Source organism: Drosophila ficusphila, unplaced genomic scaffold (assembly GCF_018152265.1).
Source record: "Drosophila ficusphila isolate 14025-0441.05 unplaced genomic scaffold, ASM1815226v1 contig_106, whole genome shotgun sequence".
In the NCBI taxonomy this organism is placed as follows: Eukaryota; Metazoa; Arthropoda; class Insecta; order Diptera; family Drosophilidae; genus Drosophila; species Drosophila ficusphila.
The window spans coordinates 10,782,483-10,805,912 of record NW_025063993.1 but is presented as its reverse complement, the minus strand read 5'-3'; the positions used below and the strand labels follow the sequence as shown (position 1 = coordinate 10,805,912).

General features: G+C 40.6%; 4 protein-coding genes across 5 annotated transcripts in view; 2 read left to right on the top strand and 2 right to left on the bottom strand.

The window, feature by feature from the left end:
- The window catches only part of LOC108093061 (IQ motif and SEC7 domain-containing protein 1), a 41,053-nt gene extending 22,455 nt beyond the window's left edge, over positions 1-18,598 (bottom strand). Inside the window, exon 1 of one of the 2 annotated variants that reach the window (XM_017192967.1) lies at positions 17,843-18,598. In XM_017192967.1, coding sequence (XP_017048456.1) covers positions 17,843-18,204 — 362 coding nt within the window. In that variant the 5' untranslated portion in view covers positions 18,205-18,598. Of the gene's footprint in view, positions 1-3,820; positions 4,713-17,842 lie in introns of those variants that run through there. The other variant, XM_017192970.2, reaches the window with a different exon arrangement.
- A 319-nt stretch (positions 18,599-18,917) lies between these two features.
- Positions 18,918-20,021, top strand: LOC108093258 (nucleoside-triphosphatase THEP1). Its single transcript, XM_017193234.1, has 3 exons — positions 18,918-19,031; positions 19,267-19,429; positions 19,493-20,021. The coding sequence occupies exons 2-3, from the start codon at positions 19,384-19,386 to the stop codon at positions 20,017-20,019; spliced, it is 573 nt and encodes a 190-aa protein (XP_017048723.1). The 5' UTR covers positions 18,918-19,031; positions 19,267-19,383; the 3' UTR covers positions 20,020-20,021.
- LOC108093257 (DNA-directed RNA polymerase III subunit RPC5) lies at positions 20,009-21,745 on the bottom strand. Its single transcript, XM_017193233.2, has 3 exons — positions 21,650-21,745; positions 20,517-21,590; positions 20,009-20,458 (listed from the first exon to the last, which is right to left on the bottom strand). Exons 1-3 carry the CDS (start codon positions 21,680-21,682, stop codon positions 20,102-20,104), a joined length of 1,464 nt encoding a protein of 487 aa, XP_017048722.1. The 5' UTR covers positions 21,683-21,745; the 3' UTR covers positions 20,009-20,101.
- A 623-nt stretch (positions 21,746-22,368) lies between these two features.
- On the top strand, positions 22,369-23,428 carry LOC108093212 (methyltransferase-like protein 22). The gene has a single exon (XM_017193175.1). It carries the CDS (start codon positions 22,430-22,432, stop codon positions 23,285-23,287), a length of 858 nt encoding a protein of 285 aa, XP_017048664.1. The 5' UTR covers positions 22,369-22,429; the 3' UTR covers positions 23,288-23,428.
- The last annotated feature ends 2 nt before the right edge of the window (positions 23,429-23,430 follow it).

The window sequence follows — 23,430 nt, the reverse complement described above, 5'->3', positions numbered from 1 at the left end:
ATATAACCATTGCATTTCCATGATAAATATTTTCAAACGTTTTTAAAATTCACTTTCCATGACAGAACAGATATAAACTACCAATTAAATATATAAAAATTTAATTTTCAATTAAATATAAAAAAACATTAAAAATCATTTAATCTTACAAATCTTTCGTTATAAGCTGTCATATAAAATTAGTGTTCTCCATGTGAAGCACCATACTTTGTATCTTCTTGTGCATTTATTTCTCCGATAAAGTGGGAGTGCCTTAAGTGGAAGGAGGCGTGGCGGGGGGAGGTTGGTGTGCTTTCAAGAAGCGAGTAGCAACTGTTTAAAAGCCGGCTTCAAGAAATTTGGCTCATACATAACTAGGACGACGACGACGACGACGACGGCATCAGAAACAGCAACTGCTGCAAGAACTGGTTAACTTGGCTCTTTGGCTGTTTGGTGTGTGCCAACCGGCAACCGGCAACTTTCCGCCCCTCTTCCCAAAGCGATTGCCCCTCCCCCTCCCCCTCCGGCCGCCCACTGGCATGACGTCAACTTCCCCAACTGGTTTCGCACTTTAATTTAGATGCTTTCATGCGGCGATGCTCAGCTCACCGGGTTTTTGATTTCGGGCATGCAGCAGCAGCACCTCATCTGAATTTATTTGCTTCTTTTGCATTAGGCCTACAAACCCAGAAGCCTACTAAAAAGTAATGGCAAGAAGGGGAAGGAGTGAATATCCAGTTGGGAACGGGGAGTAATCGAAGTCATTTCACATCTGCATACCAAGAAAATCTTAACACTTAAGTTTTAGATAAAGTAATTAGTGTTTAAATTATAATTACATTTTCTTTTCTTTCTCGTTTAGTATTCAGTTATCCTTCCTTTTAAACCAAGTTGTATTGGGATCACAATTTTTTCTGTTTACCTGAATATCAGGTAGCTGGATAACATCCACATTTCAACATTTTTTTAGGCATATCATTCTACGAAAGTCTGGCATTCAATTAGCGCTGGACCAAAGTAAACTAAGCCGTCCAATGAACGTCGGAAAATATGAAAACGTCAGTTTAGTGCAGTGCTGTGCTGTGGGTCACGTGGTCGGAGTAATCACTGTCCGGAGTAATCACCTTACGGAATAGGGCAGCAAGACCACAGCTCGGCGACAGTACAACACAATGGAGGCAGTAAAAGTGAGAAAGTCATTAAATAATCCCACGACTTTCAACTACTGGAAAAGTCGGTTGCAAAACCCTGACGATAATGACGGGCACGGGGGTAAGAGATCTGAGAATAATGAGCAGGGCGACTGGGAAATCGAGAAAATGAGAGAATGAGTAAGAGAAAAACACTTCCCATCGCGTGAAGGGGAAATGTCAAACAGTTGATGCTATCCAGTAATCGGAATAATGCCGCGCTTCGTATTGAATAACATGCGCTTACAAGGAAACCCAAAACAAACAAAAGGGAGAAAGGCAATTATTTTTAATTAAGTTTTTTTCTATCATAATATTTACAATTCAAAAAGCTAGTTCGTACTGGCCTATTTGCATATTTTTTGTGCAATCTCTGAGTAAGCTTGAAGTTGGCCTATACTTTACAGGATGAGGAATAATAAAACCGGAATTAACAAATTTAAGAGTAGTAACTATTTTTTATTTACCGGGCTTCAAGTTCATCATTATACATTTTTCATATTGTTATGATTATTAGCAGGTGATATGCACATCCATATATAACACAAATTTCAACCTTCGAGATCAGAATATTGATAAAGCAAAATTATGAGGAATAAAAAGTATTTATACTTTTCAACCTTGCATTGACTGCATAAATAATTATTGTTCAATTTTTGATTACTTCTGTTATGCAAGTTAATATAGAAACTCTTTGTTTCTTTCAAAAAGAAACAAAAAAATGATTAACAATTATGCAATAAGGTATTTAAATATATAAAAGCTTTGCAGCATAGAGAAGATTTACTTATTGTCTAAAATATTCGATTCTCATATCAGTTGTTCAATTAAGTAAAAACATTTTCTGTTTTCCCCTCTTTTGAGCCGCTTATCTGCACGATAATTAAACTAACCCGGATATTGTAAAGCCAGTTGGTCACTAACTACAAATGTTATACCTCGGAGGGCATTATCGGCGGATTAGATAATGTTGTCTGTGCCGTAGAGACCCATTGACGGTTATGTACATATAATCACGTGTTTATCGCTGGAATTTCCACGAGCGTGCCTCCGCCGTGGGAGTTCTGATGTTATATCGTACCATCCACCATCTACATAACACCAAACCCACCCACTTCTATCCACTCGCCATGCAAAACAACATTATATATACTGTATGTATTTTATGTAAGAAAAATGTCAGAGTTCAAGGTTCATGTGTTGAACAGGCCTAGCCACAAACATAGCAATTTCGGATATTTTCAGCAGAGTTCATTGGACTGGAAATAATTTTTGGTTGCACAATTTTCTGTTCTATGAAATATTAAAAATATTATTAAATTAAAACACAAATTTTTAGCAGAATATCTATTTTATTTTCTTGCTTTCAAACAAGAAAGATGTTTCTTGCCGAAAAATATTTTTGTCCATATTTTTTGGTTTTCAAAACCACAGATGCATACAATTTAAACTTTCGTTAGTTTGCTGGTTGGTTATTTCAGCTTGAAGTATTTTAAAACATTTTTTGTTGTTGCAAACTTTAGGAAAGCAGAAAATTTCGTCTACCACCGAAATCACCACCAAGCGCCACCTATGCAGCCAACTGACGAACTAAGTCGCATTTTTTGCCTAACTTTATTGCATACTTTTCGGATTTTCGCAGAAATTTGCGTTGCCGCCAGCCAGGAAAATATTTCTTTCATTTAAAAACGAAATTCCCGCTTTATTGCTAAAAAAAAAATTCAAAAAAAATGCCCGAATACTGCTGCATACATAACAAGTACTTTTCATATAAAATTTATGAGGGTATTGTCTGGAAATCACTTGCATACTTCAGTGCGGCAAATTAACAAACTCGTGGGCAACTTTTTGTGCGGGACAGAGAAAGGGAAGAGGGGAAAGAACGAGAGAGAGAACGCCCACGATTGGGAAAACTTGGATGGGATATGGGGGCGTGGACGTGGGCGTTTAAAGGCGGGTCGACCTTTTGTTGTTATCAAAAGCCATGGATATGCTGAGGTTTCGAGTTTTTTCGAGTGTGAGGCAAACATCGTGTGTGGGAATTAGCCCATCAAAAGTGCACTATTGATGGGGCCGAAAATAGTGGGCAGCCGAAGAGGGGGCAAGGGCGTGGGCGAAGGGGCGTGGCAGGGAAGCTGTGGAGAAGCGCCCCGAAATGCCATTGATTTTTTGGTTTTGGCTTCGCCCAGCTGAGAGAGAGCAATTGCGTCACAATTGTCCTCGGGCGAAACTAATCGAACCTTGAACTCTGTCCACTTAGTTGCGAAAAATCTGGGGGAGTAAAAAGAAAAAGGCGTAGGCAGACAGAACTCTTACAAGTGCAAAAAGGATAATACACTCAAGGAAAAACATAGGGAAAAGTAGGAAAAGGGGGTTGTTTAACATCAAGGAAAACGATTGAATTTGATCACTTCAAAGTTTTTCTTTTTAAATAACATGTAAGGATTAGAATAAGCATCATTAATAAATATATTTTATAACCTTAATCTTGTTAGAGCAACGTATAAAAAGTTTTTAACCTTCAATTTATAATGGAGTTGCAGATATAACTTTTCTTTTCGAGGAACCTTTTATTTGAAACCTCCTAAACTTAATTTGCACAAAGCAGATAACAAAAGGAGAAATTCAAATGGCCCAAAGCAACTTACCAGTAAATCTCATTGGAGGTAATCATATTGGTGGTCTTGTAATACTGGGCGGCAGTGTAGCTGCTCATTCTGCCGATTTGTTGTTGTTGTTTTTTAGGGGTGGCGAGTTATGGGAGGACTTAACCAATTTCACACTAACTAGGTCCCTAGTTAGCCGCTCCTCTTCAATTATGTATTAGGTAAATATAGTTAAGGCAGAATGTTCAGTGAAACGGAATCGTTTTTTTTTCCGGTTTGGAACTAGGTTCTTGTGTGTGTTAATGTGTGTTTTGTTTTTGGACGGTATACAAACACTTTGGCACCGATAAATATGAAGATGACGAAAAAAATCAATACGTCGAGGGTGAGGAATTTCGATTTTCACTTTGAAGTCCGTGGATTTCTTTTTTTGCGCGATATATTTTTAATCGCAGGCGTGTAGATGGATATATAAAATATATATGTGTATATGAATTTAAGGGACGTTTTTGGGGATATTAAAGCGGTGGCAGCGACGTCGACTGCGGCAGCGGCGGCAGACAGGCGAATACATACACGTACGCGAGGGGCAGGGGGCGTGGCGACGGTTGCTTACTTTGCGAAATTCTGCGGCACTTGTTATCTATTTTGAATGCAGTGTGTATATTTTATTTAACTAGTCTGGGATTCTCCCTGCCAATTAGGTAATTTTAGACATTTTTTTTGGTTTTTTTTTTTTTGGTTGGGTGAAAATACTGCTAGGCGGAAAAGCGTCTGCGAAAAACTAACGTCGGCTAACTGACTGAAATGGAGTACTGAACTGGGTAAAATATTTCCATTACTGAAGGCGTCGACGACAGCCAAAGCGGCTCCTTTGCTCTCCGCTCGAGGAAAACGAAAGAGAGAGCGATGAGCGAAAATACAGAGAAAATAGAGAGAGACTTTTCCAGACAGATGTGTCTGGTGCGGGTTGGTTTTTTTTTCTGCTCCTTTTGTTTTTCCTCCTCTCTCGTCGGAGGGGGTTGCAAAAATCCACAGAATGCAGCTGTGGGGCGAAAATGCAGCGGAGAATGTTCCCCAAAAAATTACTGGCGCCCAGCAAGGGGAAATTCCCCACCGCCCCCGCATTTTAAATGAGCCTGAGAAAAGCCGCTTTGCAAATAGTTTTATGACGCAATTTAGTGAACATTAAAAATCATTCTAAAAGCGACCATTAAAAACAATTTCCGGAAAGCGCAAGAGAGAGGGAGAAACTAAATTGGGGGCAGCCAGAAGAACTGAGAGAAAGAGAGAGAGAGCGACGTGCCAAGAGAGGGTTGCAACTTATTAGCGGCTTTTGTTTAAATCATAACAAAAAGAAAAACAACACAGGACAACTTCCAGAAAGAAGTTCAAAAAATATGTTTTATGCCAAAGTAACCGCCAGGATATCCTCGAATATTCCCCCTCTTGAATATCCTTGCAAAATGCAAATAACAACGGAAATTTACCGACAGTCAACCCTTATTTGCTAATGAGAGGAGAGAGAGCCAGCCGAAGAGAGAGCTAGGGAGAGCACGGCGTTACCATCACAGGACTAAAAGAAAATACACTGCTAAAAATAACAGATTTTAATACGCATATTTTGGAAAGTCTTAATTTAAAAGTTCTAGAATGATCATCTGAAGAGTCTTACTTATTTTATGTAATAAACTTTCTAATTGCTTTCTTCCCTTATACTATTTTTAACATTTAAGAACCAGTTATTTTAAAAAATATTTATTGCATGCATTTCGAAGGTCATACATTTTCCTGGAAAATGAACTCTAAACCCAAGCCTTGATATTTATGCGAAAATGTATTAGCATTCCAGTCTGTGGGAAACTTTTCCCCTAACCTAGTTCATCAACTCTTATTGAGTTATTTAGTAGGTAATCGCACCGAGCCAAATAATTGAGGTGATTACCATAGTTACCATAGTTCGGATTGTTTGACAATAGGCCGTATCACCCCGAGGTCGTCCGACATTGTTACCAATGGAGCTCGCTCGAAGACCGAATTACGGATCCCAGGCGCAGACACAGTTCCCATATGGTTTGTGCCCATGATTAGAGAAGTGCAGCATGAAAACCCAGAAAAGTGATAGCTCCAAATGCGCCACCCCCTCCACCTACAACTGGAAATACCCGTCTATATATCCCATATCTGTATTTTGCGTGTCTGGTGCGTGCTCAAGTCTCGCTGGCTTCTCCATGGGGAAGCTCCCAGTGGGTTCAGTGGTTCGGCGGTTCGGTAGCACTTTCTATGGCCCCGTTGCATGCAACCTAATGCAGTCTTACCCACACACAAAGGTCTCTTTCTCCAGCTCTTTTTATGGCACTCTCTTCCCGCCCTTTCTTCACGTCTACCACAAAAGAGGCAGCGACTTCAACTTCTTGGGCGCGCTTTTCAAATACAAGCCGAGCAATAAAGTATTTAATAATCAACAACGGGTAATTGCAAACTGCAATTGTGAGATGCACTGCGGGAAAAACCGTATTACTTTATGCCAGTATGTGGGTAAGGTAATGTTTATTTTATTATTAGAGATTTGTCTAAATAATTTATGTTACTTTGAAACTTATTTAGGGGTCATAAACAAGATCTGTGAGCCATTGTTGTTGATATTTTTCCCAGTGCAGCCACCCAGTACGCCCACTTCGTGCATTTTATTGTGTGAACTAAAATCAACTTGGCAAGAAGTTCAAAACTCTGAATGGCTTCTCAAGACATGAATATTTCAGAGAGCTGCAATGCGGGGACCGAGGGGCAATGGTAGTAAGTGGGGAATCTAGGTTCACAAAGGGACAGGAGGAGGGTGTGTTGGTGTGGGAGCTATTTGCCCGGGGTCCACGCCCATCGAATTGGGTCAACTGACAATGAAGCGCATCAAAAATGCAACTGCCAGCGAGGACACCACGAAAAACAAATAACAAGAAGACAATTTTCAGTGAGATGATAAGGAGGAAAAGTTTTAATCTCACCCCACCCACAATGGCATTGCCCCACCTAAAACCAACGAAAACAAACAAAAGCCGAAGATCTGAGGATGAAGAGGGATCCAACTTATGTAGAATAAAAAGAAAAGAGCAGCCACAATATTTTCACATTCTTTTTTTTTATCATCATTCTCCAAATGGAAATGAAACGCGGAAAAGATGATGATGATTACGATGAAAATGAAGATGCAGATGAAGAGGGAACTGCGCAAAAGGAAAGACCAACTTCGAGATGCTCGAGATGAATTAAGCGCAAAGGCAACAAAAGATTTTCCCTCTTGGCTGTCATAATATTGAAAGAACGCCCAAGGCTGTAGGTGGGGTGTGGGGCGGACATATATCATATATAGTATACTGGGGGATAGGATGGGGAACTCGGGGAACTGACAAACTGGGCGAACTAGTCAAATGAAGTTCCAGAAAGATGACAAGTTATTAGCGGGGCGTGTGTTTACTTCTCAAACTGCACAGTGCATTTTAGGGCCCCAAGGCTTATTGGCTTCCTGTCAGATATATCAGCTTGTTAATGGACCCTTAAATTAATGATCGAATAGAGAGAAGAAGGATAAGATCAGAATAACTTAGGTAGACAGGGGACTTTGGCCTTAATTAGCTTTTATGATTCAAAGTTTAACCCAAAAGAGTATTTATTGTACAAAAAAATCAATAATTAAATTCACGGCTACCTAAATTCACATTTTAATAATCCAAGCAGATCTTATTTATCTGTAAGTTTAACGCCTCAATAAATTTATAAATAAAAGAATCCAGAATGCACCGGAAAATACAAGTTCACATGCCACCCAGCCCACCGGCGAAATATCTAAAACCAACTTATTAATATGCATAGAAAAATTTTAGAAGAATTGGAGCAGTGACCGTCCGATCTGAATATTTATATATTCAACATGTGCACCACACTACATCATTCTATATATTTTCCCCTCATTTCGTTGTTTCATTTCGGTTGCAAAAAAAAGAAGAGAAAATGTCAGCAAACGCTAAAGAGCACTTCATGTACCCACGACACATCATGCAGATGAACTGGAGGAGAGAAATGGAGACTTGTTTTTGGGGGTAAGGGAAAAGGGGAAGGGGGAGGGGGAAGAGCCGGGAGTACATGACGAAGAACACGATGCAGAACATTGGGGTGGCGCATGGTAACACAAAAAGTCAGCGAGCAAAAAATTAATGAACATCAAGTTAATGAATTTGGGGATACCCTAACTCATGGAAGGGAGATTGGTTGAAAATACAAATGGAAAAATATAAAAAATAATCTTCTTCAGATAAGGTACTAATCTTTCTGAAGCGTAAATTATTAAACAAACTTCTCAATCAATAAAATTCCATTCATGTGTAAAAATCTTCAAGTCAAACACGAAGTGCATTTCATGCAATCAAACACAGTTCTTTGATTCACACTGGTTTTAAATTTCAAAGAAAAAACGACGTCGTGAGGGATATAATGAGAATATTTCACAGGGTTGATCCCTTGATAAGGACACGGAAACGAGCATGATTCAGCTAATTCATTTCCAGCTTAAGCAGGAAGTTTGTCTTGATTTCATTTATTAAGAGAGCACACTGTCAATTTATTCTTAAATAAGATTAATTATGATATATATTTTAATGAACCAGAAGTATCAATAGGTTATAAAGATCATAGAGTTTAGATTACTTCAGAAACCATTTTTTCTGATTGGCTTACAAACTGAGTTCCCAAATTAGTATACCCCAGCAGAGATCTTGACATGGAATAAAGGGAACGCGGGTGCTTAGCCTTAGAAGATGAACAAAAACAAACAGAAATGCTGTTACACAAGTGCCCAAGTGGCAGGCGCTGGCATCCTCCGTGGAGCTTGCAACATTCAGGACGCCACCCTATCCAGACTCCTACTCCCCCAGACGCCCAGTCTTCAGCCCCTTCAGGCACCCCCTCATTCTCCTCGAGGACAAAGAATGCATGCCAGCGAACTCGCTCGTCAGTCACTCGGTGAAAAAACTCCCTTTGCTCCCCAGGGTTGCTTCTTCCCAGAGGCTCAGTCAGGTTTTTTGATCAAGGGGGGTTTAGATTACTTTTTTGGGACTATTTGCCATTCTTGTTCTATGAGCGATCTTATAAAATCAACTCTTGTTTTTTAATACAGATCAACTACACATCAATGTGCACTTTTGTGATCCAGTCTCTAATCTATTATACCCTTTTAATACCAAGAGGCTCCCCCCTTCACTACACCCCTGATTAATGATGTTAAAGAATTGCGACGAATCGCAGGACAAAGCCTAAGGATAAGGTATGAGGATGTTGACTGCACAGGACGATGACGTAGGGACAAACGCGGAAAAAAAAACTGTGTTGAGATTTTCTCCCTTTGGCATAGCCTCACATTGCATTGCGGATGGCGGATTGCGGATGGCGAATGGCGGATTGCGGATGCGAATTGCGGATGCGGATTGCAGGGCGGAGGTTTGGAGGATGCATCCGAATGCGAGATGAGAACGAGAGTTTGTAAATGAGAGGCAAGAGATGTACAATGTGTGTGTAAATTTGAAATGTGAAAATGGGACCAGAGAATTTCCCCGCCATGCCCCCACCAATCATTTCTGTGTGTGTGTGTGTCTTTGTCAGCGTGTGCGTGTCTTTGTATGTGGTGGAATACTTTTTCAGTTTGTTAAACTCTATTTTTAGAGCTCTCGACGGCCATGAGAAGGAAAATTCAGCCTCACGAGTGTGTGTGGGGGCGCTTGCTGGCTTAGTTTTCCCGCAGTTTCCCACTGTTTTTGTTTCCAATTCTGTGCTCTGCGCTGCATGTTAATGCGCTAAACACGAATTTGTAATTCCAACTTGAAATTATTGAAACATCGGATAGAAAAAGGGGAGGGGAGGTAGTGATAATTCCCCAAGCCCCAAAAAATCAATTCTGCAATTCGTAATGGTTGGGGTGGGTGTTAATTAAGTGTGGCAATTAAGGGGGTGGGTGGATCCCATATATGTTTTTCTGCCTTACGGGTCGTAGACACCATGGCAATTAACGGTAACTCAATTTTCACCTGACGGATCCCCCACCCATTTTATATACATATAGATATTGCTTCAGGTGTAGGAGAAACCTGGCAGCCAATATATATATCGCACATTTGTTTGCCTTCCCACGGCCAAAGTGGAGGATAATAATGACCATCGATATATAGAGACGATGATGATTGCCAGTCGCCCGGTCTCAAATGGGTAATGCAATCCGCTAATGCAACTCTCCAGCGTTTAACACTAAACAGAAATCGAATACGAGAGCAACTTATTAAAAACAGTAACAGACGTAAAACGCCAGTCGGTAATCAATACGCAGGTGAAGCTGGAAAAATGAGCTGGCTAGGCCATACTCTTTACTCTTAACCCACATATTTTCCAACCAAACTCAAATTATGATTAAATTATTTAAACATTTTTGAAGAAATTTTAACTGTCTGTTCCACCTACCCAACAAATTATTTTAACATCATTAACTCTATCATAAATAGTATGTTATTACATCATTTTAAAATATTTGATTTCTGATCAATTTCGAAAACAAATCATTTATGACTAGAGCGTAATCTGAGCTATTTTTGTTTCGTCACGATTTTATCTTATAAGCCTGAGTAATAAGATCTTTTTGAGGCGTTTAACAAAGCCTCAAAGCTTCTTGGCCATTTCAGGGTATTGGGCAACAGGTAACTAGTTGTCAGTCAACCACACACCTGCCCCTCCAGCTCCCCCACCCCCCTCTTCTCCCCCCTTCAAGCAATGGCGATCGCGAGCCATGACGAGGCTGCTGACAATCGATTAGTGGCACATATAAATGGCTATCTTCTGGTTGGTTAGTTGCTAACCAGCTCAACACCGACTGCTGCTTGTAAGCTGTACACAGAGGAAAATATGAGAAATAAATGGAATAATCACAATATAATAATTATTAGATAATAATAACTATTTACAGTAGAATCCGCTTATAGCGACTTTCAAGGGACCGACGAGTTTTCGTCGTTATACCCGGAAGACGCACTAAGCAAAAGGATATAAGTGTATAAGTGTGTCTGGGGACCAATCAAGCCATCGAGTTTTCGTCGCAATACCCGGAAGGACACTATAAGCGGAGTCGTTAAAACAGGATTCTACTGTAATTGCATTTCGACCAAACCAAAGTTAAAAAAGGAAATATCTAATATTGCAACTTTTGTAACTAACATTTGATCTTCTTATAATTAATTTTCCCCAGTGCATTAACCAGTTGACAGAAACAGCAGCTTCTACTCTCCTGTGGTCAGCTTACTCCAAAAATATATATTCAATTTGCATGCGTCTCTCATTTTAGACTCGTTTTCATTTTCGTTTTACGTTTTTGGCGCTCTACTACGCTTTTTTTGCTGGTCGATGAATGAAATCAACATAAACAGCATTTAAAAACACGAAATTATTATATATGGTGGGCGTTTGGCCGAGTGCGTTCAACGGCGCCGCTGCGACGCTCCATTGGGTCACCGATGGAAATAAAATAAAATAAAAGTAATGACAAAAAACAAAAGCAGCGCCAATCTCTGGCGTCTGCGCAACTGCGTCCATTGACGTTGGCGACCGATCAGACAGACTTAAGGTCAATATATAGCCGCTATATTGCTTCGGACGGTCGGAGGGACTGGAGGCCATTGGTATTCGGATGACTGATGAGCAAGACAAAAGTGAGCTCGGAAAAAAACGCACAAGAAAACGCACAAAAATTCATATAAATCGCAATACAAATTTTTGATGGTTTTTTGGCTGTGGGTTCTGCAGGCGCCTGCCTACACAAATAAATGCAGCACAACAGTGCTGACTGTCTAAATATTTTAGGAGATTAATCATTGTTAAAATAAATGTTATTTTTAAACAAAAATACAAATTAGTTCCATTGAAAAATTCGTTAAAAATACTCTTAGAATAATTGCAAATATTTTTGCTAAGCAAACTTGTAGTCTGTCTTATTTTCGATGCTTCTTTTTTATTACATTTTCCAATCTCCGAATTTTGACAGCACTGTGCAACGCACACACGCAGCCCACAGCTGTTGAATTTTCTGAGCTTTTAATTTTCGAAAAAAGCAACAAATAAAAATTTGAATATTAAGCCCAAGGAAATAGAAGAGGAAGAGGAAGACAGGGCGCTGCACTCAAACAAACGGGAAAGAGGGAAATGGGAGGAAAATCAGAGGAAATTAAGCAACATCGCATTTTCTTGGCACTCGCATTTGGGGCGTGCCCACGAAGGGGGCCCAAGTACTCAACTCAACCATGGCGCTGAAAAATAGCCGAAAGACAGAGGAGGGATCCCCCCGAAAATTTGGGTCAATGTACACAAAATACCATACACACTCACGCCCAGAGAATGAAGAATAATTTTTCAGGTTTTTCTAGATGGTTTTTTAATTTAACAACATTAATATGTCAAAAATTGTGGGTGGGGTCCCTAAACTTATTGCATTTTGTTGTGCTTTCTTCTAGAAAATATTCCCCTCATTTTTTTTCCCTTATTTCGCTGATTTCTTTACGACTTCAGACAGTGTTAATTGATTGAAAGAGGGCACGTTTGGCGACCTCCAAAGTGGGTGGATGGATGGGGTTGCCGTTCTGGGGATGCAGCCACAACCGGAAGTTGTCAGTCGGTTGGCAGGCGAAATTCCTATGCATTCATGAGATAAGTGAGTCAAAGCACTAAACCAGAGCACAGATAAGTGGAGTGGAGTCAAGATAAACAGATGAAAGATGTCGTCCCAGACATTTTGAAAGACTTTGTCATAGGGCGACCACCCATTCGACCGTTCCATTCTCGTAGATAAGACAAAGGCCTCAAGGGCTCAGTTGATGGTGATGAAAGTTTATTGGGGTGGAAACTATAAAATGATTGCACAGTAAAAGCCTCTAATGGTTTATTTCGTTTATTTCTGGTGTGACAAAGAATTGAATTTGATATTAAATAATTACATTCGAGTTAGAAATGCATTTTGTTATTACTAGCTGAACCTGAAACTATGAAAGCATCAAAAACTATAAACGTAATAGACTTTTAAAAAGTCATATACAAATTTAGACATTAGTTTTTTTTAAAAAATTGGCAAAAATCATTTGTTATTCATTGCTTTTTAACTATATTAATAGGATTATAATAATATTCATGAATAAGTGTCATATTACAAACTCTTTTCTGCATAAATTATTTTTTATGGGTATTTCCTTTTAAGGAAAACTGTTCGATTTTTAAGTGGCCTTCAATAGTATTCAAGCTTGTTCTTAATGGGACTTTTTATTTTTTGCAGCGATAAGAAACAGAAACCCCATTACCAATTTGAAGTTAAAAAAAACTAAATTTAGCTTTACTGTTGAAATTAGTCATAGGCTATATAATTTACAAAAACAGCTGCAAACATCAATCACCATTTTAGTTTATTTCAAAAAACATAAAAACTTGCAATTAGTGAAGAGAAGGGTGTAACCAAAATTTGACAAAATTAAATACCAAAGTAATAAAACAACAAGATATTTCCCAAGCAATCGCTTCCCAGAAAATATTTTCCAAAATCCCGTATTTCTCCCACCGAAATCAACCATGTAGAACCCTCCCAAGAATTGGTGCTCTTCCTATAGACACGATCCAAATAGCTGATCGTTATTTTCAGACCATCATCAGCGCAACTTCCTTTAGTTAGCGACAAAAGCAAATCCCACAGTTTTTGGCCATTATAGTTGTTGGCTCGAATCTCTAGCACACGATGGCCATTTTTGGGGCGCATGCGCAGCCGTCAGAACCGAGCAAAAATTGCCAGAAGATGGCCAAGACCGGGACTTATGGCCATGTAAAGCGTGCTGGGCTGCTCTGCTGCTGCTGTCAATGCCAAACACGATTGACAAGCCACTGGAGCAATGAGATCTCGACTTGGCATTTGTATTTGGTAGCAAGTTCCGCTGAACCTCTCTGAATGGGGAAAAGCGACTCGGAAGTTGTCACTTTGGGGCAGGGACAACCAACATGGAACGCATGTCTCATCAATCATTGTATCTGCGTAACGAGCTGCACGAGTTGGGTACAAATAAAAATACAGAAAAAAACGGCATAACATATGCAAAAGACTAAATCCAAAGCGGGACGCCCTCTAATTGATTACATTGTTCGTTTGGAAACTAATCCCCCAAAGACTTTAAGCCAACTGGAACTTTTCGCAAGCTTTTTTCGCTTTTTTTCGTGTGACTTGACAGTTCGACAGTAGGAACGAATGAAAGTCAGTTTGGCAATGACATTGTTTATTAAACATTTCATATAAATGAGTTTAATTATTATTCTTCGGCTGCCCAGCGAGCGATGATCTCACTCGGATTCGATTGAAAACTGAAAATTTCATTTTTGTTTATTGCATGCATAATAAATGGTCTAGTCTGGAAGCACCGACACATGGTTGCCCAAACCCAGATGTGTTCGGATCACTGGAACAACCCAGAAAAGCGATCAACTTAATTGTGTTAATTTGCAATAGAGAACTTTGGGAGGGAAAATTGTGGTATCGAAACGCTTCCTCAACTGAAATAATTGAGAGAAATTACTGGTGATGGATAAGTACTTTGTCATAATAATTGACACAACTAGGGGATATTATGTTTATTAAGCAAATTCGAAAAAAAAAGCATAAGAAAATATTATAATTAAGCCCTTACTCTAAGTTGTAAAGAAGAAAAATCATATAACGATCTGTATCCCAAAGTAATAAAAAGAGGCCTCAGTAAATCTTACAAAACCACAAATATATTACATCAAATAAAAACATAAACTCATAAATATTAATAAGCAACCATTAAGAAACCATATGGATAAGTGATAAGAAGCCGCAATTGGTCTTATAAAACCCACAAAAAAAAGACCTAAAAGAAACCAAGAATCACACACAAATCAGCATGTTATTATTGCAATTACTATCTCGTTTTCAACTCCGCCCCCTATAAAAAGTTTTTCCCATCTGCCGGCTGCACTTAGATCATCCATCCCCCAACATGCATGCCCATATCTTTTAATTAAAACAAAAGTTTGCTCTCAAACCTCAAAGATATTCGCAGCACGCTAGCCTTTATTTTGACCACAAAACTCCAAACTGCCCAACCCCCTTCATCTACGCCCCTTTCGTTATGAGGCAACCGCAATCTTCAGTCCAAATGTTGCATGCAAATGAAATGAAAGAGCAGTGTAAGAAGGGCAGAGAGCTATGTACTTCACCTACTAAAGTCACAGAATACAGTACACACTCATTAAGTAGTCGGAAAACGTTATCCCATCCCCCGCCCCTTGTGACCCCCTGGAAAACCCCAGCCATGACCATTTTAAAGAGGGGCGTACGAAATTAATAGACTCTCCACTACACTCGCTTAATTATCACAAAGAGACCCAGGCCAACAGCAAAAACACTTTTCAAATGGGCAAGTGTTTTCCATCCCCCCCTTTCCCCATTTTCCGGGTGCGTGTGTCTGCTTTATTAGATGATGATAACTGGCTAATGAGCTGAACTCTGCGGGCAAGCCAAACAACGACACTGTGGCTAAACAGTAGGAATTATTCCAGATTTTATAAGATCATAATTAATTTTTGGTTCTATATTATAAAAGAATTATTATTATATTTTTTATTCTTCAGTTCAGTTTAATTATTAGATTCATTTGGTTTAAATACGTTTTAAACACCTCATTTTTTCTGGTGTATTTTTAATTGTGAGAGAGTCTGTGTGGAGTGACCAAATGCAGAAGTTACCCAGAGAAAAACAACAACCATAACTCAGAAAGCTGCCCGCACATTTTCAACAACATCTTTGATCATGAGTTTTATGTCTCATCGTGACATACTCTTTCCCATGATGAAAGATATTACCAACTCGGTGCGTGCGGCTTATCGTGTAAAAACTATCTAAAGTAAATCTAATGTATGGTAAACATTTGCACCGTACATTTAGCTATGCTAATTAAAAGGTAAAAATTATAGTTCTCGTGGAAAAATGTATCTCATCTGCAAGAACTACTTGGAAAAACAATTAAAGTGCCCTGCTAACATCAGGTTTTTTTTATCAATTTTTTGTGCTATCAATTTAGCACTGTGTAGTTTTCATTGTTTAGGTAATGATAATTGAAAGATTAATATGGTTATGGAATAATACTTCTGCAATTTCCGGCTTTATTCGAGTGTTTACTAACTGATTTATTGTTTAAATCTAAAAATTCCAGCAGAGTGTTATGACTCTTATACGTTCTAGAAATAAATGTTTTGAAAACAACAATCTCATAGTGCGCATCAATAATTTCAATGAAATCGTAAATGCTCATTAATAACGTTTTAATTGAGTTTACACAGAACTTCGAAGCCAATATCAGAAAGTAAATATTAAAAAATTAAATATATTATTTGATGCAAATAAATATGTGGATGAACTTTAAATGAACTTGCTTTAAATTTGAAAGAGAGTATTTAGGTCTTCGCTGATTACCCCTATGAACTTCATGTTATTTTTGGTGTTTTATGTTTGAATGTTTTGGCTCACCTTCGCAGCGTGCAAAAACGAAAAAGATAAAATAAACAGAAAACGCAAAGTGAATAATTGGAAGAGCCCACGATTCTTCTAGCAGACCTTAAAGGCCAAGAAGCCCCCAAAATGAAGAAAACGGTTAAAGATAACTGCGCTTTATTTGCGCCCACTTTGGGTATACATATATACTATATATATACATATATTTTTTTCAGATTGTCTGCGGTGGGGCATGACCGCAAGCAAAACAAAGTCAGGTACGAATATTGAGATATTTCCACCTTTATATTCGGCTGTCAATGGCAAATGCCTGGCGTATCGTTATTAATATGTCTTTGCTTATTTACCTATGCATTTGCCGGGTTAATCTCCCCCAAAAGAACCTAGTAAGTGATCGAAACTTGGTCTTAACATTGAATTTCCGTGAGACCGTCCTTATCTATCGCCCAAAGTGGCACTAATAGTTATCAGCAAGGGAAAACAGAGCGATAGAGCTAAAACAAACAGAGAATTCTAACCGATCGATAAGCGGAGAGCAACTGTAATTCCAGCAGAAGTGACTCATTCGATTTGGCAAATGAAAAGTACAGCACTATCTAATGTTCTGGCCCAGATAAGAATGAGTTTTTTATGTGCGGAAATTCCTATCTGGCGTTGTGTGCCCAATATTGCGACCACGACTGTGTCGATTAGCCCACAGGTAGTAAGGAGTGCAAAAAGGGGTTGCAAAAACCAGTAAGACGGACTTGTTGGCCTGCAGCTGCCAAGGTGGCAAGGACAAGGGGACGCAAATGTGACTCAACCAGAAGTTGAGTCAACAGCAACACTCCCGGCGCGAAAATATTGGGGTCGGGGGTTAGGGAAATGCACCCGAAAATGGCGATCCCAATAAAAAATTCACAGGCTTTTTGGTGCCTTTAATGACATCTTTACACTCGCAGAATGCTTCGATAAAAATTATCTTTAAAAAAAATGTTTAATAATGGTTAGATTTTTCTTTAACTGCATCTCTTTAAACCTTCTTTCTCATTGAAAGTGTGTATTTTCTTATCAGAAACCTACATTTCCCATTTATATGTTGAGTTAAAATATGAAGCACATACACATGTATGTATGTGTGTTTATATACAAAACCATTTATAACAATATGCACAAGAGTTCATAAATTTCAAATTGATATAAATAAATATCCATAAATAAATCTATAAAGCCTTGACATGAAACTTGAAAGCCCAATGCCGCCCTGATAAGAAGAGCTAAAGAAATAAAAACTCATATCATCTGTATAAATATAGATTTCTGCGGGTATATATATAAATTTGAATAATTAAAATTGAATGATTATAATATGTATTCTATTTATTTTCTTATGGGAAATATATTTTTTAATGCCTAATAAGAATAGGAATGCAACTTCTAGGTACACAAAAACAACCCGCAGTTTGTTTTTAACAATATACAAATTATGGATAGAAACTTACTTATCGTCGAGATCGATGGGCAACCTCTTGAGCTCCGACATGTCCAGCTCGAGGCGCAAGTTGGAGACCTCGCACAGCAGGCGATCCCGCTCCACGCTCAGCTCCTTGATCTTGGCGTGCAGGGCACTGTTCTCCCGGAGCAGCTCGTCCACGTTGTAGGGGATCGCATGGTGGTGGGGCAGGGCGATCGAGAGGGGCAGGGAAACGGGTTGTCCTGGCTGGGGCACGCCCCCACCGGGGTTTTCCACGAACATCATGGAGCTGGCCATCAGCAGGGACTGTGTGGTCTGGTGGAGCAGCAGCTCCTGATCGCCATCCGGATTCTGCGACAGATTCAGATTCTTCAGATCCGCCTCGGACATTTTCTTTGTTTATAACTTTTCAGAGGATCGCTTGCACTTTTTCTTTATTTGTTATGGCCAAAACATTATGGCCAGCCACGCACACGCACTCGCGCGAATGAGGGGAGGTGGCGGAGAGGGCGATAAAGCGCGGGGGAAACCGAGCAAACAGGCAGGGCAACTTGAATTCTCGCAATAAAGAACCAGAAAGTGCAGCTTACTGGGGAGCCCGAGAACCTAACGCGTACGTAGTGCCCTTGGATGCTCTTCGCTAGCGTTTCGCGGCCCCAACCGAAAAATGGGGAGCAACAATTGGCTTTGGGGTATGGCGGTTTCGGATTTTCGATTTTCAATTCACGCGCGACTAAAAACGCGACGCACACGACGACTTGCACCGTTTTTGTGAGTGTGACCAACGAATGGGGAATTGAAAGCCACACAAAATTTGGCTGGGAGCATGGTGAAAAAAATAAAGGTCTCGTCGGATTCCTCAGTCCGTTCCCATACGCACAGTGAAAGGGTGATTTCCAATAAGTGCGAGAGATACAGCTGTAGAATGTGTTGTTTAACCCTTATGTTGTACATGGGGTTTAAAATGGCCTATCATATCACAATAAGTGAAAGAGCCGTCCGAACTTAACGGATTGAATCTGAACCCATTTTTGTCATTGCATTGGACAACGTTTTTCTAAACTTGTAAACAGACGGAAACGTTATTTCAAACGGTTACAAGCTGGGCACCGTTTTACCAAACGGTTAAACCAACAATTCGAGAGAGCTGAGAGCCGGAGAGAGCTATCCCAACGTTAACGGACTGTACCCGAACGCAGCAAAAATGTGACCAGATGGTAGGGATGCAAAAAAATCGGTGTCGCAATCGATAGTACCGATAATTTTTAATTTTTGAATTTAAGGAGCGGAAGTTTAAAAAATTCAAAACAAACCGAGTGATTTATTCCAACAAACATAATTTTTTTACTTGTAAATGTCTAAAACTATTTATGTACAAAATTTTAAGATCTCCTTAGCGGAACATCGATGAGTCAATAATTTTGTTTTCTATTTATAATATTTTTTAAAAAGGTTTAATGACATCCTAGCAAGAAACTAAAGAACTTAGCTCACTTCGTATAGTCCATTCCTGGTTGATCCAGTTCGTTGGTAAAAGATTCCATAAATTCCTGATTTTAATTAGCCGGTATGGAAAGTGCGAATTCGACGATGATTTTAATTACAGGACCACCAGGTATCCTGCCAATTAACCAATCCCAATATTCTATTATTGTTTAATTGATAATTCACTTTTTAGGTGTGGGCAAAACAACGCTGGTGCGCAAGATATGTTCGAATCTACAGGAAAAAGAGCGCATCCTGCAGGGATTCTTCACAGAAGAAGTTCGAGGTCAGGGAACTAACCAACGGATTGGATTCGATGTGGTCACCTTGGCGGGAAAACGAGGAATCCTGGCACGCGAGAATCCTGCGGATAACCTGCGACGCCCAAAAGTGGGCAAGTATTCGGTATTTGTCCAGGATTTCGAGGATCTAACATTGCCACTGTTGGATGTCAAGGATTCCCGCTCAGAACTCCTGATCATCGACGAAGTGGGCAAAATGGAGCTATTCAGCAAGCGTTTCGAGTCTGCCATGAATAATCTTCTCAAGAAGAAAACTCCCTTGGTGGTCACCATACCCGAAAAATCAAACTTGCCACTTGTGGAGCAGTTGAGAAAATCATCCGAATCGGTTCTCTATAAGGTGACTAAATCGAACAGGGATAAACTGCCAGCTGAAATAACAGATCTAATCACAAAATCATTGCTTGTAACAAAGTAAAATTGTTGGTCTTTTTATTAGTGGCTAGGTATATTAGACTTGTGCTCCCGTTCCTCCGCCAGTCGGCGGTCATCATCCGATGCTACGCGTCCACGAAACCTGTGGCTGAAGTATTCATTGCAGGCGGCGGCATGGATGAGGACAACGACTGGGATTCGCTCTTTCGCGTGGATCGTTTGCGCACTCGCTTCGTTTCCCTGGCCCAGTCCATTTCGTTGTAGTGCTGCTCGGAGGCGGTCCAGTGGAACTCCTGTCGGCTGACCAGTTCCGGATATTTCTGTTCGAACTCCTTGTCCGGCGGCAGCAGCAGTTCCCAGCGTTTTGTGGTGTTCACCCGCGCCACAGTCCTCAAAACATCCAGTGTTTCCGCAGGTGGCAACTGGGTGGCGACCATCACCTGAGCGCGGAACAAATAGGGCGTGCGGGAGAAGCGGAAGAGCTGGGGAATGAAATTATTAATAATTTTAATTACAATAACTTGATTCAAGTTGACTTACTATATAATCCCTGGCGCGGATCATCTGATCTGCGGGCACTCCGTTGGCATGGGAGAGCATTTTCTCGGGAAAGACGACCTCGGAACGCGGCACCCAGTTGCCGTGCAGCAGGATGCCCACCTGTGGCAACAAAGCCAGCACCTTGTCTGCCGCCACATGCGGATCCACGTGCTCTGCTAGTATTCCAATCAGATCGTTGAAGGAGAGCATCCTGGCGTCCCTGAGGAGCACCGTGAGCTGTTCCACCAGCGGCATAGTCTTCAGCATGGCCTTGTTGTAGACAGGAAGCACTTGAGCGGCAGCGGCAGCAGCCGAAGAGCTGACCACCGGCTGGACATGCTCGTCGTACGGCAAAAGCTTGCGGAGATAGTCGCCAGCGCCGAGGGCCAGAGCCTGATTGCCCTGATGGCTGGTGGCAAAGAGTTTCTGGCGCTCCAGCTCGGCGGTGGGCGTGCCCCTCGAGTGCCAGTAGGCCTCGCACCAAGGTTCATCGGCAATCCGCTGGACAAATCCATCATAGGTGCCCGCCCGCTGCTCCTTGCCGCTGTTTTTGGTGTTACCGCGGGCAAACTTCACCGTGACCTGTTGCAGCACCTCATCATCGTCCATGTCCTCCGTTTGGGCCTTCTGTTCCGCTTTTTTGCGCTTGTCATCCTTGTCGAAATGGCTAAGAGCAGGACGCATTTGCACAATCGAGGTGAGAGGCGATAAATGGACCTCCCGATCCGTGTAGATGCCAACTATGTACTTGGCAACATCCGTTAGGGAACGGGTGCTCGTGAAGGCCTGTTTGTCCATGATGCCACGTTTGTAGGTCGGTCGCTCCTGACCTTTTTGCGGGGCCGCTCCATAGGTATTCTTTCCATCGGCGGCCACTGCAAACTGTTCGCCCTTAAAGCGATCAAAGTGGGCGGACTCTATGTCCAGCCCAAAGTCCACTTTCACCTCCTGCGAAATCGGTTTCACACAGCAATTCACTATCACGGAATCATCGTGGTTCGGGAGCTCCGTTTTCGTGGGGTATTGAAACAAGTACAAGCTGTCCTGCAGGTTTTTCGAGAGGAACACGGGTATCTGGTGGGGATTGTCGGGGGTTTTATTGCTGGAACTAGTGTTGCCACACCCAAACTCACCTCCTCCACCACAGGATCGTCCTCGTCGTCCATAATTATTTTTAATTCGAATGAAATCTTCCTTCGTCTCGGTGCACGCCTAAACCGTCAGTGTTGTTAAAGTTTTTAAGTTGCTGCTAGCCAACACTGCAACAGCTGGTTGATACAGTGGGCTTTGAAATTCATTTTGTTAGAACATTTTCAATAGGACATTGTTATTAAAGCAGAGAACAAACTGTGATAAAAAAAATAATACCAAGTAAATGTCAATAAAAAAGCGTTTGAACATAATAAGTCAAGAAAAATTATAATTTTCTCAATCTTACCAATAAAATTAAATCTTTGGTTCGATTAAATATCAGTTAATTTTGCATTTGCTTACCAATATTTTTTAAACCAATAAGAGAGATCAAAACTCCTAAAACAAAAATTGACTTATAAAAAAACATAGAACAAACAATTCTTAAAATGCGTTTGAATTCAATAAGTCGAATAATACTTTGAGATCTCTTTATCTTATCATTAAAATTGTATCTGATTCTGATTGCTTACCAATTGTTATTTTGAAAGGTTTCGAAACAATTAATTACTTTTGTTCACTTGCAAATATGTTATTATCATTAATATGTTAATATTTAAAACTAATGCAAACCCTTTTTGACCCACCGATCTGAACCACTGTGCAAAGACAAAAGGCAAAATCAATTTACCCTAAACCGATTGGCGATTCCGATTTTTAATCGCCCACGACGCCCGGGGAAATGTCTCGGTCGACCACAACATGAAGCATATATATTCTATATGCTCTTGGCCCGATGCATACATAACCCGATCATGTTCACGGTCACGTCGGAGATCTACGGCGAAACCAACTACCAAACATCCCGCGATGATGGAAAAGTGGTGTCCAAATTCCGTTTCATCTATCCGGAGGAGAAGCTGACGGGGATTAAGGAGGACAAGGATGGTGACCTTGAGGTGCCGAGGCCTCGACGTGGCGTGATCGAATTGGAACATTCCGAGGCCACGGAACTGCGCTTGGTTGGTTTGCAAGTGTGGCGAGGTGCCCTTCTCCTGGCGGATTATTTATTTTCGAAGAAGGATGAGTTCTCCGGGAAAACCCTAATGGAATTGGGAGCTGGTGTTGGCCTGACCAGCATAGCAGCGGGTATTCACAATCCCGGAAGGATCTACTGCACGGATGTGGATCTGGGCTGCATTCTGAAGCTAATCCGCGGGAACGTCCAAAGGAATTCCAAACTCTTAACTGGAAAAATCTCTGTTCTGGAATTTGACTTTCTCGCCCCCAAGGAAGAGCAATCTCAGGAGCTGGTGGAGGCCATAGACAACAGCGATATAATCTTGGCTGCCGATGTCATCTATTCTGATACCCTCACCGACGCCTTCATCTCCGTGGTGGATAATCTACTAAATCGCGGAAGACAAACTGGCAGACCCAAAACCATTTACGTGGCGCTGGAGAAGCGATATGTGTTCACCTTGGAGGATTGCGATTCGGTGGCTCCCATGTACGAGTACCTGATCCGGCAGACCATAAATAAGCCCTGGAATCTGGAGCATCTGCCTTTGGATTTTCCTCAGTATTTCGAGTATGATCGCTGCAAGCAACTGATTCTGATCAAGATTACCAGTCGGTAAAGGACTTGAACAACTAAAAAAGACGTTCCGCATGGTAGATTCAATTAATACATTAATGTACCTTACTTATTTAGTTAACTTATGGCTTTGTTATATTAGGTTCAGATATTACTTGAATTAAACTAATTACTTCTCACTTGAGC